Source organism: Gobio gobio (genome assembly GCF_949357685.1).
Source record: "Gobio gobio genome assembly, chromosome: 11".
NCBI lineage: Eukaryota > Metazoa > Chordata > Actinopteri > Cypriniformes > Gobionidae > Gobio > Gobio gobio.
The window spans coordinates 15,267,657-15,282,997 of NC_137104.1; the positions used below are offsets into that span (position 1 = coordinate 15,267,657).

Sequence of the window (15,341 nt, forward strand, 5' to 3'; positions counted from 1 at the left end):
TTGGTCGGAGCTAATGACTGTAAATTAGAAAGTTGTCCGGCTCGATGAGGTCAATATATATACTGAGTTTGGTGATTGTAGATGAAACGAAGCCCTTCACTTTTGTCAAAAGGTGGCGCTAGAGAGCCCCTCATCCCCGCCCGTTTCTGAGGCTTTGTCCATGTGTACTGACTGACATCTCTGATGTGTGTGTTGAGTTTCAAGCAGTTTCAAGCAATTTCAAGCATGCTAAGAGCCTCAGAACAGCCAAAAGATTATTAAACTTTGACACGTTGCCATGGCAACAGTATTTGAAATTTCAGGAATCCATTTCATACGTCTCTATCTCTCATGTTTTCACATTATACTGATGAAGTTTGAAGTAAATGGGGTGAAAATAAGATGGTGATTCAAAGCATTTTTGAAAGTGACACACTTCCTGCTGCCAGTTGGTGGCGCTATAACTTTGACTCACAAAAGTCATATCCATGTGATCGGCCTCTTACAACAAACACACAGCTGAAGTTTCATCCAAATCAGTCAATGTTTGCACAAGTTATAACACACTTCCTGTTTCCCTTTTCTCGCCATAAATTCGTTGCTTCGCCACGGCCACACCATTTGAGATATCAAAAATCCGCTCGCAATTTAGCATCCTGGATATGTTCTCTTCATGCTGACCGAGTTTGGCGATGATCGAAACAATGGCCTCGGAGGAGTATATTAAATTCCAGAGCATGGGTTTTCCGAACAACCGATTATAGCTCACTTCCTGTTGGGCTGACGCATAACTATGAGCACGAAAGTTGTTTGGCCCGATGAGGTCTATATGTGTACCGAGTTTCATACATGTACGTGCAAGTGTGTTTGATATATGGACCAAGTTTTCAGACCCCACTTAAGGGGGCGCTGTCGAGCCCCCCTGCCACGCCCGGGTACCAGCTTCAGCCCGGCTCTGATGGCCGCGCATTCCGACGCCTGTGCGAAGTTTCAAGAGTTTTCGAGCATGTTAAGTGCCCCAAAAGTACCCGAGAAGTCGAAAAAAAAAAAAAAAAAAAAAAAAAAAAAAAAAACAAAGAATAATCTGAGGAAGAACAATAGGGCTCTGCGCCCTTTCAGGGCTTGGGCCCTAATAAGAAACAGAGGAAGAACAATAGGGCTCTGCGCCCTTTCAGGGCTTGGGCCCTAATAACTGATCTTGGGTCCTAAACTGAAATACCCTAACAAAAGCATAGTTTAATATTACTTGTCAATGAATATAAGAATTAAATGAATATATTATATTAAAAATAATTACAATTAATATAATATAAATAGACCTATAATAAATCATTAGCAGCAAAAGATGAGCAATTTTGTCTTTTTCACTATAAACTGCTTTAATTTGGAGCGAGAGATACAGGGGCAGTGGCTTTATTGCATCAGATACATGTCACTTTACTCACAGCATTGGACCAGTTTGGGTTTGCGATCTCGAACCCAGAAATAAAACCTGCTCCGGAGCATGTTACCCATGTAGCATAAGTTACCGTGGCGATGAACACCGCAAAAACCAATCCACATTCTTGAACCCCAAAAAACAGAGTTCTACTGATCCAGAGAATAGATAGTCTGGTCTGTCATTGACGTTCCCTGCTAGAATCTGGTTAAAATGCAGCCCCTGGCATTCAAGGCTCTCAAAACACAAATGAACCATTACTGTCTATGTAACAGTGTTGGAATCCTTCAGGGGATGAGCTGAGTAATCAGAGGAATTATGAGAAAGTAAATGCTGCATAAACAGTGAAGGTCGCTTTAGTCATCATACTAGCTGGCATACACATAATGAAGGCGCTGACCGACCTCCTAACCTTGTGTGACTCATCACACAGTTTTCAAACTAGGATTGTGACCATCTGCCCAAAGGCTTTCTTCCCTCAGGAAACCAAGAGGAAAATGTTACAGAAAAAGCAACAAAATGCACTTACTCTGAATGAGAACTCCAGGTTCTCTCCACCCCACACCTCCATTCCTGTGTCATATGTGCCCAGGTAAAGGAAGTACTTCTTACTGACTGCAAACAAACCCCCAGCCATTGTAGGAGACCTGGATCAAAGCAACATGCAGAAATATTTCTGTCTACTAGTAAAATTACATTACCTTCCAGGAAAAGCATAAAGGCAGGGTTTAATGTTGTATGATATTTAATTAGTAGAGAGAGCACGTTCAAACATGTAACCCTGGACCACAAAACCAGTCATAATAAGGGTCATTTTTTAATGTATAAATAAGCTTTTAATTGATGTATGGTTTGTTAGGATAGGACAATATTTGGCCGAGATACAACTATTTGAAAATCTATAATCTGGGGGTGCAAAAAATCGAGACATTGAGAAAATCGCCTTTAAAGTTGTCCAAATGAAGTCCTTAGCGATGCAAATTACTACTAATGATAAATTTTTGATATATTTACGGTAGGACATTTACAAAATATCTTCATGGAACATGATCTTTACTTAATATACTAATGATTTTGGCATAAAAGAAAATCAATCATTTTGACCCATACAATGTATTGTTGGCTATTGCCACAAATATACCCGTGCGACTTATGATGGTTTTGTGGTCCAAGGTCACATCTGTTGACCTAAACAGTTCTGGTGCCTGAAATATAGCCATAAAAAAATCACAAAAAACTTGAAAAATGAACTGCTCTGCTGAGCGTATTTGAACCCTCATGAATCAGTCAATGCATAATAAAGCTCAAATCCTAATGACATATCAATGGCATGTTGCAGTGTATTTTATATTGGAGTAGGACCAAAAATTAAAATCGTTTCCTTTAGTATTACAAATTTTGTACCGCTTAGGTGCAACCAAGAAGCACAGACCTGACAACATCAGTGGCAGAACTTCTGTGTTTCTGCTCATGTTCTGGGATACTGTGCCACGTGAACACCAATCGCCAATCAAATCCCCCGATCTGAGGTTCTCCAGGGTTGCCCAGATACTGGAAGGTGTTCCAGTCAATGACGTCAATTACTGGACACACCACAGCCGAAGGCTCATCCTTAATTCTACAGGATTTAGAGATAAAAAAGGGGAGATAAATATTAGTTCTCATAAAACAAACTGTGATGTGATATTTTGCTTAGCTTTGACTTGAAAAAGTATGCAAATTTTGTTATGCAAATTAAAATGCTATGTAAACATAAACTGTGCCGAATGCACATAGTTATTTGCATAGAATTGCTAAAGAGCAAATTTATACACAAATTTTGAAAATACTGCATGTTATGGGTTTGTAGAGAGGGGTTTATCTGTCTCACCTCTGGAGTAAAGGCTCCAACCAGCCTTCATGGCACTCACAGTGGCAATCGAGGAAGGTCAGCACGTCTCCTGTGGCAATGGAAGCTCCCAGGAGCCGTGCGCGCACCAAACCCTCTCTCTTCCTTGCTCGGATCAGACGCACCTTTTTGATAGTGGCGATGTAGTTCTCTAGAGGCTCCTTTAAATGATCTGTGGGTCAAATTCATGAGAAGTGCTCAGTGACAGCTGCAGGCCAAAAGGGAACAAGAACTTAGGAAATATGCTAATTGCTTTGCATTAAGGAACAACTTGCTGTTTCACCACAGGGTGGAGCTGAGATGATGTTGTTGCTTTGGTATTTCATTGATAAGAATGCAAAACCTTGATTTATAATTCTATAAAAGTTTTTGGTGATCAGGGAAGTGTGTCCTCTGTGTTCTTTGACTAGAGCGAACTTAAAAAAATAGAGAAAAAAAACTGTACACTATTATTTTATCATCCGGCGTTTTTTTTGTTTTTTTTCAGGATATTTTTATTGGTTTTGTTCTTTGTTAATGTTAAATGCATGAAACCTGAATATTAGCCTAGGAGACAGTATACGTTGAGTAAGCCATCAATAATTTTTTTATTCATTTATTTAATAATGATCAAATTATTATTATTGTATGTTTATTTATACATTTGCAAATTTTATGTGTGTGTGTGTGTGTATGTACAACCCCAAATCAGAAAAAGTTGGGACAGTATGGAAAACGCAAAAAAAAAAAAAGAAGTGCTTTCTAAATTTACTTTGACTTGTATTTCATTGCAGACAATATGAACAAAAAATATTTCATGTTTTGTCTGGTCAACTTCATGTCATTTGTAAATATGCATCCTTTCCTGTCATTCAGACCTGCAACACATTTCAAAAAAAGTTGGGACAGTAAAGCATTTACCACTTTGTAATGTTGCCATTCCTTTTCACAACACTTAAAAGACGTTTAGGGACTGAAGACACAAAAGTGATGAAGTGTTTCAGGTGTAATTTTGTCCCATTCTTCCTGCAAACAAGTCTTAAGGTGGGCAACAGTACGGGGTCTCCGTTGTCGCATTTTGCGCTTCAAAATGTGCCACACATTCTCTATTGGAGACAGGTCGGGACTGCAGGCAGGCCAGTCAAGTACCCGTACCCTCTTCCTCCGCAGCCAGGACTTTGTAATGTGTGCAGAATGTGGTTTTGCATTGTCTTGTTGAAATATGCATGGACGTCCCAAATAAGTATTTGAACTCCCTGCTATTTTGCAAGTTCTCCCACTTAGAAATCATGGAGGGGTCTGAAATTGTCATCGTAGGTGCATGTCCACTGTGAGAGACAAAATCAAAAAAAAAAATCCAGAAATCACAATGTATGATTTTAACTATTTATTTGTATGATACAGCTGCAAATAAGTATTTGAACACCTGTCTATCAGCTAGAATTCTGACCCTCAAAGACCTGTTAGTCTGCCTTTAAAATGTCCACCTCCACTCCATTTATTATCCTAAATTAGATGCACCTGTTTGAGGTCGTTAGCTGCATAAAGACACCTGTCCACCCCATACAATCAGTAAGAATCCAACTACTAACATGGCCAAGACCAAAGAGCTGTCCAAAGACACTAGAGACAAAATTGTACACCTCCACAAGGCTGAAAAGGGCTACGGGGAAATTGCCAAGCAGCTTGGTGAAAAAAGGTCCACTGTTGGAGCAATCATTAGAAAATGGAAGAAGCTAAACATGACTGTCAATCTCCCTCGGACTGGGGCTCCATGCAAGATCTCACCTCGTGGGGTCTCAATGATCCTAAGAAAGGTGAGAAATCAGCCCAGAACTACACGGGAGGAGCTGGTCAATGACCTGAAAAGAGCTGGGACCACCGTTTCCAAGGTTACTGTTGGTAATACACTAAGACGTCATGGTTTGAAATCATGCATGGCACGGAAGGTTCCCCTGCTTAAACCAGCACATGTCCAGGCCCGTTTTAAGTTTGCCAATGACCATTTGGATGATCCAAAGGAGTCATGGGAGAAATTCATGTGGTCAGATGAGACCAAAATAGAACTTTTTGGTCATAATTCCACTAAACGTGTTTGGAGGAAGAAGAATGATGAGTACCATCCCAAGAACACCATCCCTACTGTGAAGCATGGGGGTGGTAGCATCATGCTTTGGGGGTGTTTTTCTGCACATGGGCAGGGCGACTGCACTGTATTAAGGAGAGGATGACCGGGGCCATGTATTGCGAGATTTTGGGGAACAACCTCCTTCCCTCAGTTAGAGCATTGAAGATGGGTCGAGGCTGGGTCTTCCAACATGACAATGACCCAAAGCACACAGCCAGGATAACCAAGGAGTGGCTCTGTAAGAAGCATATCAAGGTTCTGGCGTGGCCTAGCCAGTCTCCAGACCTAAACCCAATAGAGAATCTTTGGAGGGAGCTCAAACTCTGTGTTTCTCAAACCTGACTGATCTAGAGAAGATCAGTGTGGAGGAGTGGGCCAAAATCCCTCCTGCAGTGTGTGCAAACCTGGTGAAAAACTACAGGAAACGTTTGACCTCTGTAATTGCAAACAAAGGCTACTGTACCAAATATTAACATTGATTTTCTCAGGTGTTCAAATACTTATTTGCAGCTGTATCATACAAATAAATAGTTAAAAAAATCATACATTGTGATTTCTGGATTTATTTTTTTTAGATCATGTCTCTCACAGTGGACATGCACCTTCAATTTCAGACCCCTCCATGATTTCTAAGTGGGAGAACTTACAAAATAGCAGGGTGTTCAAATACTATTTTCCTCACTGTGTGTATGTATGTATAATATATATACACACACACACACACACACACACACACACACACAAAATTTGCAAATGTATAAAAATAAACATACAATAATAATAATAACGTCAATATTAAATAAATACATTTGTCCATTGCAGTGTTATTTTAGTTTTATTAATGTAATTTTTGTTTTTGTTTTTATGTCAATTTTAGTTGAAGTCCCTTTGGGCAGCATAATTCAGAAATAGGAAATTAACTATCATTTTTATGCTGATGATATACAGCTATACATTTCAGTTGAGTTCAGAGACACTGTTGTATTAGAGAGGTTGTCTGACTGTCTGACCAGCGTTGTAAAGTGGATGAACACAATTTTTTTTAAACTGAACGAAGAAAATACCGAAATTGTCATTGTGGGCCCAAAACATGAGCGGGAGATGATATAAGCTGGATTGGGTAGCTTAGCCCTACACTCTAAGAAGGAAGTAAGGAACCTAGGTGTCATTTTGGACTGTGACCTGACTTTTAAGTCTCATATTAATAAGGATGCACCGAAATGAAAATTCTTGGCCGATGCTGAATAATAATAAAACACTTGGCCGAAGCCTGAAGCTGAATACCGAAGTGGTTTTACTTTTTTTCCCTTAATTTATTTTGCCAATTTGTTCACCATTGCATAAATTAGCTTTTTTAATATTTTAGAATAAATTACACTATTTTCTTTTTCTTTTTTTTACAAAATTACAATTTAAAAATATTTATTTAAAACTGAAAATGTTTAGCATTCCAGCAGACATTATACAAACAAAGCACAATATAACTTTAAAAAAAAAAAAAAAAAATTGATTTGGCCATCTTATCTTATCTTTGGCCTATTATGCCTACAAGTATCATAATCAAACCATAATCAAATGTTGTTTGTTTGTTCATGAGAGGTTTTGCAAGCCTGTATAACTCGGCACTGAATGGCGGTTTGAGCAGTGAGTGGAGTCAGACTCACTTAAAACATATTGGCCATTGCATACAAGAGGTCAACAACTATGTCACCGCTGTAGAAACACGTTGTAAATTGATACATTTGACGTTCTACAGACACAAATATGCACTGGAGCTTTTGTCAATATATTATTACAGTATCAACTGAGGGTGCTCTTGCTTGCATTTGAGGGTGCTTAGACAATTCAGCAGAACAGTGTCTGCAAACGGCCATTTCTGCATCTTTCTCGGACACTTTAAAGCCTTTTTTATGCTTCCACACTTTCGACATGTGCTGCATTTAGAAGCGTGCGCACCTCTTCCACACGTGCTGGTTGCTATATTTGATCGCGTCATCAAAAACCTCAAACCTCACTGTGTATGCTATTTTCGGTTGCCGAACATTCGGTGCATCCCTACATATTTAACCAAGTGACAAAAACTTGCTTATATCATCTGAGAAATATTGCCAAGATTAGTTTTTTTTTTAAACCCTGGATGATGCTAAAAAACTCATTCATGCTTTTATCTTCTCTCATCTTGATCATTGTAATGCTATATACACTGGCTTACCTAAGGGCTCTATAGCGAAGTTACAACTGATACAAAATGCAGCTGCCAGAGTACTAATGAAATTAAAAAGGAGAGAGCATATTACACCGGATTTAATGAAATTACACTGGTTACCAGTTCATCAAAGGATTGATTTTAAGGTTATTTTATTGGTTTATAAAACACTGCATAATCTGGCACCTATATACATTTCAGACTGTTTGTCAAGATACGTTCCAAATTGTAGTTTGAGGTCCTCTAGCTCTAATCTTCTGTCACAATATGACCCGTTCTGGCGAAATGAGTCGGAAGTCGCAACGTTCTATTTTAAGATACGGGCCGATAATGTAATTTCAAAGAACAGGCATTCAAAAAGAATCTCCCAAAGTTAGTAGTCCAGATAATTGAGTAAAGGTATTTAAATGACTATTAAAGTTGACAAAAATTCGCAGGAAATTTCTTTTCTCAACTCTTGTCACTTCTCACACTTTTCTCACTTGATCCCTACATTCCAGGGATCCCATGAAACGTCACCATCTCCAAATATGGTGTTAAATGTTGTCTAAAACCAATGAAAAAGCTTAGAAATGTACACAAACAGTGACATAAACGCTGATAATTTGTCAATGGGAAGCCCCGTTTCGATTGACCGGCACGCGATTGGTCCAGCCATCCCAGTCAGACCAGCAGCGCTCTGTGTCAACAAGCTAGCAGATCTCATCAGAAAGATAGTTCAGTACTGTGTAGTGTAGTATAGGCCTAATGTAGTATACTGTGTGTAGTTCTTTTTATTAATTTGAGAAATGTCACTGTCAAAAGAGAGATAAGTGACTGTGTGTGCATGGGCGTCTACGCGAGGTGACAGTCAAGGATGCGGATGCAGTTCAAATTTAGCAAACAGATTTCACTAACTATTACAATATCCTGAAGAAAATGTGAGTAGTGTTTGCACATGCAAAACGTTATGGTAGCAGTGTTAGCTATGGCAGTTATTTTCGCAGTTTGCTATGCAGTTGCTACTAGGATGTTGTTTGTGTGTTGTTCTACTTCCTGATGATTAACTTTTATTGAATATGATCTTATGACAATAACATGCTAAAAGATTGCATGAGAAGTTTCCATTCAGACTGATACCTCGGTCACTGTAGTCATCCACCAGTATGACTTCAGTCAGCAGACGGTCAGGCGAGGTTTCCAGGACACTGTGCACTGTCCGCAGTAGTGTGGACCAGGCTTCATTGTAGAAGGCTATCACTACCGATGTCGTAGGCAGGCTCAGGTAGTCATATTTCAGGTTTTTACATCTGAATAGAGAGAACTTGTTAGTTAATGTCTTGCTTGCTACTGTACATCGTCACACTGCATTCCAGTAGTATAATAAATACATATTCACAGTAACTATGCAGGATTATTTGATCTTAATACCCAAGGGGAAATTACAAAAATCGGCAATACGATTAGCACATACAGTACAGCAACAGCACATCACAAAACATGGTACAAAAATGTATTTTTATATTATAAAACCAAAAAGTGCTGCACAGGTACAGGTATAAAAATATAACTGTATTGTATATAAAAGATAGAAATAAAATATTAATTAAAAAGTAAAAATACATAAATAAAATAACCACCACAGATGCATCTGTTCAAGCCTAATGGTCTTTAAAAAATGGCTCCATTAAACAAATATGATGCAAACAATAAACACATTAAAAACACGACCACAAAGAGTAAATAAAACAACTGTTTGGAAATAAAATGGCTTGTTATTTTAATATTTTACATTCATGTATAACGTATTTAGGTCAAACCAATTGCAGACTGTTCCTCTAGGTCAGTGGTTCTCAACCAGGGGCCCACTAGGGGGCCTCATTCTTTAAATTGAGTTATATTAACATAATATTTTAATTAAAATGCTATATGTACAACATTAAACCGACTGTTAATATTGTCTTATTTCTCAGGCTGCACCTTTGACTAGTCTTGTGTAAGAGACTGCCCTTGTGTAACTTTTGTTTAGTTATGTGCACATCACGGACACACCTAGACAAAAAAAGAAAAGAATTCTAGGCCCCAAACACACCTAATACACTCGCACGCAAACGGGAACTCACGACATGCACATACATTTGAACATCTGACCTATCTTGTTATTATATTTCTTATGCTTAATATGGTAGGGGGTGATCTTTAAGGATGGCCTGGACATCATGGAAGACTTAGCTTTATCTTGTGTATAAATATGACCCTTCTTCCTTAATAAACTTGCTTAATCATTCTCCCGAGATCTCGGGCTGCTGCTGCCACACATCACAGGTGGTTGAGGCGTCTGTCTCCAACTAATGACTGATAGCGTCAAGGCTGCAGAATGTCTGCCTGAAAATGTATCGAACACTCACTGACATATTTTAGTTCATTTGTTTTATTACAACAGAAGTGCAAGAGGTAGCCTATCAGCTTAGTTATGAGGGCCTTTGAATATTGGCCTTGGAGTCAAAAAGGTTGAGAACCACTACTCCAGCTGGTTATAATAACGCACACCCTTTGGATTTGATTAAATGTTTGACTTCAAACTATTTTTTTTTAATTCATTTTGTAATTAGGGGTCCACAAATGGGTCCTTGTTCTGAATGGATGACTGCTGTGGATTTTATTTATTATTTTAACATTTCAATGGCATTTTTTCAGTAAAACCAACTAAAAACAACACATGCCCTTTGGATTTTATATATATGTTTTTGTTGTTGTTGTAGCATAATTTATATGAGAGTAAAGGCCAACTGCAAACTGCACCTCTAGATGTGACGGAGCCACATTGAACGTTTTTCTCCTCCTCTGGTACTTTGTAGACGTTCTCTATCTGTAATCGCATATTAAACACTGGGGGCAAAGATAGGGACTGTGTACAAAAGCATTTACAACTTCCCTATTTAATTTAATCGATCGATGCGGATTTAAACAATAAACTGAGTTGTATCCTTTTCTACATTCTGGTGCTATTCAAATAAACCAATTTAATACACTTATACCAAAGAGTTAATGGTCTATCGAGGCTGACAAATATCAAACAAACTTCAAACATTCATGAAACGTTACAGCATATAGAGACTTACAGAGGGTTCCATCTTTCAGGCAGTCTGCGGTGTAGTGATATTTTATCGCTCACATAAGTGTTTATCTGATGCTTTTTGATGCTCTCCTCCTCCTCTCGCTTCTCTTCTCCAGTCAGGTCTAGTTTAACAGCTCTACCCATCTCTCCCAAAGCATTTACATCTAAAGGAGGCTTCTCGTAAACAGGTTTCTTCAGCAAATCTTCGTCCACATTTTCGCGCTGCTCGACTGGCACTTCTCTTCTAACCGTTAGCTCGACATCACTTTGCGTGTTTCTATGAAACACTAAATATCCCACTATAAAAGCACAGAGAGTGTACAGAATGAACTTGGACCGATTTCGTCTGCCACATATTGCCATAATGTGTCCTTCTAGTCCGCCCTGGTTCCCTCAAACTGTTTGTCATCCAAAGTTCAATCTCACGAAAAGTTGGGAAAAAGTTCGCCCATGTTAAAGGATATCGTTTTCAAAGTGCCAGATTTCATTTTAAAGTCCACTGCAGTGAAGGGGAAGCTAGGTTATCCAAGCAAGGCGATCATTTGGTCATTTTATCTGTGGCAAACCAACTGTTGTTGAAGTGTGTGTGTGTAATCGACATGGGCGAGCAGAGCCGGTTGCAGGGGGAGGAGTTGAAAACAGGAATTGTTACGTTCTGTGGAAGCCCATTTCCGCCACATGAGATAAAATGTTGAAATTATCATATAAAAAGACCAATTATGAAGTTAAAATTTGAAATTATGACATAAAAAATTAGTTATTATTACATGAAATGTTGAAATTTTACCAGAAAGTCATAATTTCGACTTTTTATATCATAATTTCGACTTTAATCTTGATTTATCATCTTATCTCATAGGCCTATTCATGACTTGTCATAATTTTGACTTTTCATATCATCATTTCGATTTTGCTCATATGACATACGATTAGGACTTAGTAGCCTATGCCATAATATCGACTTTTTATGTCATTATTAAAGTCACTGTGAAATCAAAATTGACCATTTAAATTTGTATATTGCTGTACTTATTATTATAATGATTTATCCCACTGCCTGCACATCACATCATAAATTAATTAAACTTCTAATATTCCTCTAAATTAGGAAGTTAGGGAATTAGTAAATTAGGGAATTTTTACAAGAGCAAGAGAACAAGTCATTTATAATAAATAGAGCTACTGCAATAGAAAATAAGTTGGCTGATTTTGATTTCATGACTTTAAAGTTGTTTCTGATTCCGATTCTCTTTACAGAAAGAGCATACAGAAAACCCTTCCTTGAACTTACTAAAGTCGTTGAAGGGATAATATTATTGATGTATTATTATTTTTTAACAGAGTTTCATACTTTGTTTGGAATTACATATTTATTGATAAAGAACAATTTCTTGGGGGGCAAACAAAGGGGTATCAATGACCCCATTTTAGGACCAGAAAACCAATTACAGGATACATCTTTTTAATAGTAGTTTTGGGGAAATACAATGAAGACTTTTGAAAATGTATTTTTTAGATATTGTACATTTATCTCAATATTACTGGTTTTGAGCCACAGCCATATAGTGGCACGTCCCACAGGTCTGAGCACTGCAAGAGGGATTTGCGTGATCACATTAGCAGGCTTGTTTGTCAGATAAGGCCAGCAGAACTGGAAGAGGCATAAAGAAAGAAATCCAGGTCAAATCACAGAGAGTCTTAGGGGGCACACACTGTGACAGAGCGCTAATCCAAATCCAGTTAGTGCACGTCCTCTCTATAAACACTGTTATTCCAAGATATGCACACAAGCCTGTGAAAGTGCAAACACATCATTACTCAATACATGGAAAAAATTATGATTTAAATAATAATGGCTTATGATTGTCATGCGATTCAGTCATATGAAAATATTTATTTGTGCATTCCTGTAGACATACTTTTTCCTCACAGTTTCTGCCATTTGTATGGTTGCTTTTATAATGTTTTTGCATTAACATATTTATTGAAAGTTTTATTGAATTAACATAATATAATCATCTGCATTTCGCTAGTGTCAGAACCAGCGTTCATTGTACTGGACATTAAATGAGTTAAATGTTCATATGTTTTTTTTACTTGCATGAAATTCAGCATGTTACATTTTTTGAGTCTCAGGAACATAATTTGGGTTAATATTATGATAAAAGTATAAACTTTCTATAATGACTAAATGAAAGTCTTATCTAATAAATAAGAGCCTATACAGATATGAAAATGGAGCTCTGTATTAAGATGCTTATCATTAATATTTACCCCGAGGGCACATTCTGCTAAACCAAAGAGACTGGTTTCAAGTAAACCTGTGGATGTTGAAAAAAATGTAGAAAAGATTTCCATGAACTAAAGTTTTCCTGTTACTCTGCATATTTAAGGGTTGTCACTGTAGGCTATAGCAGCAAAAAAAATAAATAAATAATGAAAGTAAATGCGAGGTGGGGAGGACTTTGTAAATTTGAAGATCAAGGTAAATTGTACAAAATTAGTCTTCCAGGAAACATGAAAGTATATTCTTTTGCTTCCGAAAGGCAGTACTAAAATAAAATAAAAATGATATTACAGTCATTGCTAGAGAGGGTTCAAATATGCAAAAGATGCTGGAAACCTGAAGAATTTGCAGGACCTTAAGGACTTTTCTGAAGAACATTTGGCCAGTTGAACTGCTCAGGACAAACAAGGGACTCGTGAACAACCATCACAAAACATAAAAACAGCCGTGGATCATCCAGGGAACGACACACAGTATTGAGAATCAATGGTTCATAAACTTTTGAACGGGTCATTTTAATAAATTCAGCTATTTTTATATCTTGTGGACTATGTAATCATTTTTTTATGTACAATATCTTATTCAGGACAGCACTAAATAAAAAATAACGCATTTTGTATGATCCCTCTTACTTTGTTAAAAAAAACTGCAAGCAGTTCACATACTTTTTCTTGCAACTGTATGTATATTGAAGCAGCAGTGGATTTCAGAATCCACTCCATTCAATTGACTCTACTTTACTGTATATTCATTCATTACAATTGCAAGAAAAATTGGTATTAATTAGTCAGTTTTTTTTTTCTTTAACTTTCTAATATACACCCAACAAATATTGTTTTTAGATTGTACAACCCCAAATCAGAAAAAGTTGGAACAGTATGGAAAACGCAAAAAAAAAAGAAGAAGTGATTTCTAAATTTACTTTGACTTGTATTTCATTGCAGACAATATGAACACAAAATATTTCATGTTTTGTCTGGTCAACTTCATGTCATTTGTAAATATGCATCCTTTCCTGTCATTCAGACCTGCAACACAGTTCAAAAAAAGTTGGGACAGGAGCAATTTAGGGCTAGTAATGAGGTAAAATGGTTAAATAATGATGTGATTTGAAACAGGTGATGTCAACAGGTGATTGTAATTATGATTTGGTACAAAAGCAGCATCCAAGAAAGGTCTAATCCTTTAGGAGCAAAGATGGGCCGAGGATCGCCAGTTTGCCAACAAATACGTGAGAAAATTATTGAAATGTTTAAAAACAATGTTCCTCAAAGAAAGATAGGAAGAGATTTGGATATTTCACATTCAACAGTGCATAACATAATTAAAAGATTTAAGGAATCTGGAGGAATTTCAGTGCGTAAAGGACAAGGGCGCAAGCCTAAGCTGAACAACCGTGATCTCTGATCCCTCAGGTGGCACTGCATCAAGAATCGTCATTCATCTATAAGCGATATCACCACATGGGCTCAGGACTACTTTGGCAAACCTTTGTCAAGTACCACAATACATAGTTACATCCACAAATGCCAGTTAAAACTGTACTGTGCTAAAAGGAAGCCCTATTTTAACAGTGTCCAGAAGCGCCGTCGACTTCTCTGGGCTCGGAGGCATCTGGGATGGACCATCACACAGTGGAAACGTGTACTGTGGTCAGATGAATCAGTATTTCAGGTATTTTTTGGGAGGAATGGGCGCCGTGTGCTCCGGACCAAAGAAGAAAAGGATCATCCAGACTGTTACCAGCAACAGGTCCAAAAGCCAGTGTCTGTCATGGTATGGGGTTGTGTCAGTGCCCTTGGCAAAGGTAACTTGCACTTCTGTGAAGGCACCATTAATGCTGAAAAGTACATAGAGATTTTGGAGCATAATATGCTGCCTTCAAGAAGACATCTTTTCCAGGGACGTCCATACATATTTCAACAAGACAATGCAAAACCACATTTTGCACACATTACAAAGTCCTGGCTGCGGAGGAAGAGGGTACGGGTACTTGACTGGCCTGCCTGCAGTCCCGACCTGTCTCCAATAGAGAATGTGTGGCGCATTTTGAAGCGCAAAATGCGACAACGAAGACCCCGTACTGTTGCCCACCTTAAGACTTGTTTGCAGGAAGAATAGGACAAAATTACTCCTGAAACACTTCATCACTTGGTGTCTTCAGTCCCTAAACGTCTTTTAAGTGTTGTGAAAAGGAATGGCAACATTACAAAGTGGTAAATGCTTTACTGTCCCAACTTTTTTTGAAATGTGTTGCAGGTCTGAATGACAGGAAAGGATGCATATTTACAAATGACATGAAGTTGACCAGACAAAACATGAAATATTTTGTGTTCATA

General features: G+C 37.9%; 1 protein-coding gene across 1 annotated transcript in view; it reads right to left on the reverse strand.

Moving 5' to 3' along the window:
* galnt12 (UDP-N-acetyl-alpha-D-galactosamine:polypeptide N-acetylgalactosaminyltransferase 12) overlaps positions 1-11,330 on the reverse strand; it is a 41,527-nt gene extending 30,197 nt beyond the window's left edge. Inside the window, exons 1-5 of the mRNA XM_079830009.1 lie at positions 10,720-11,330; positions 8,738-8,907; positions 3,288-3,477; positions 2,850-3,035; positions 1,947-2,064 (exon numbers count right to left, since the gene is read on the reverse strand). Coding sequence (XP_079686135.1) covers positions 1,947-2,064; positions 2,850-3,035; positions 3,288-3,477; positions 8,738-8,907; positions 10,720-11,078 — 1,023 coding nt within the window. The 5' untranslated portion in view covers positions 11,079-11,330. The remainder of the gene's footprint in view (positions 1-1,946; positions 2,065-2,849; positions 3,036-3,287; positions 3,478-8,737; positions 8,908-10,719) is intronic.
* Between the last annotated feature and the right edge of the window lie 4,011 nt (positions 11,331-15,341).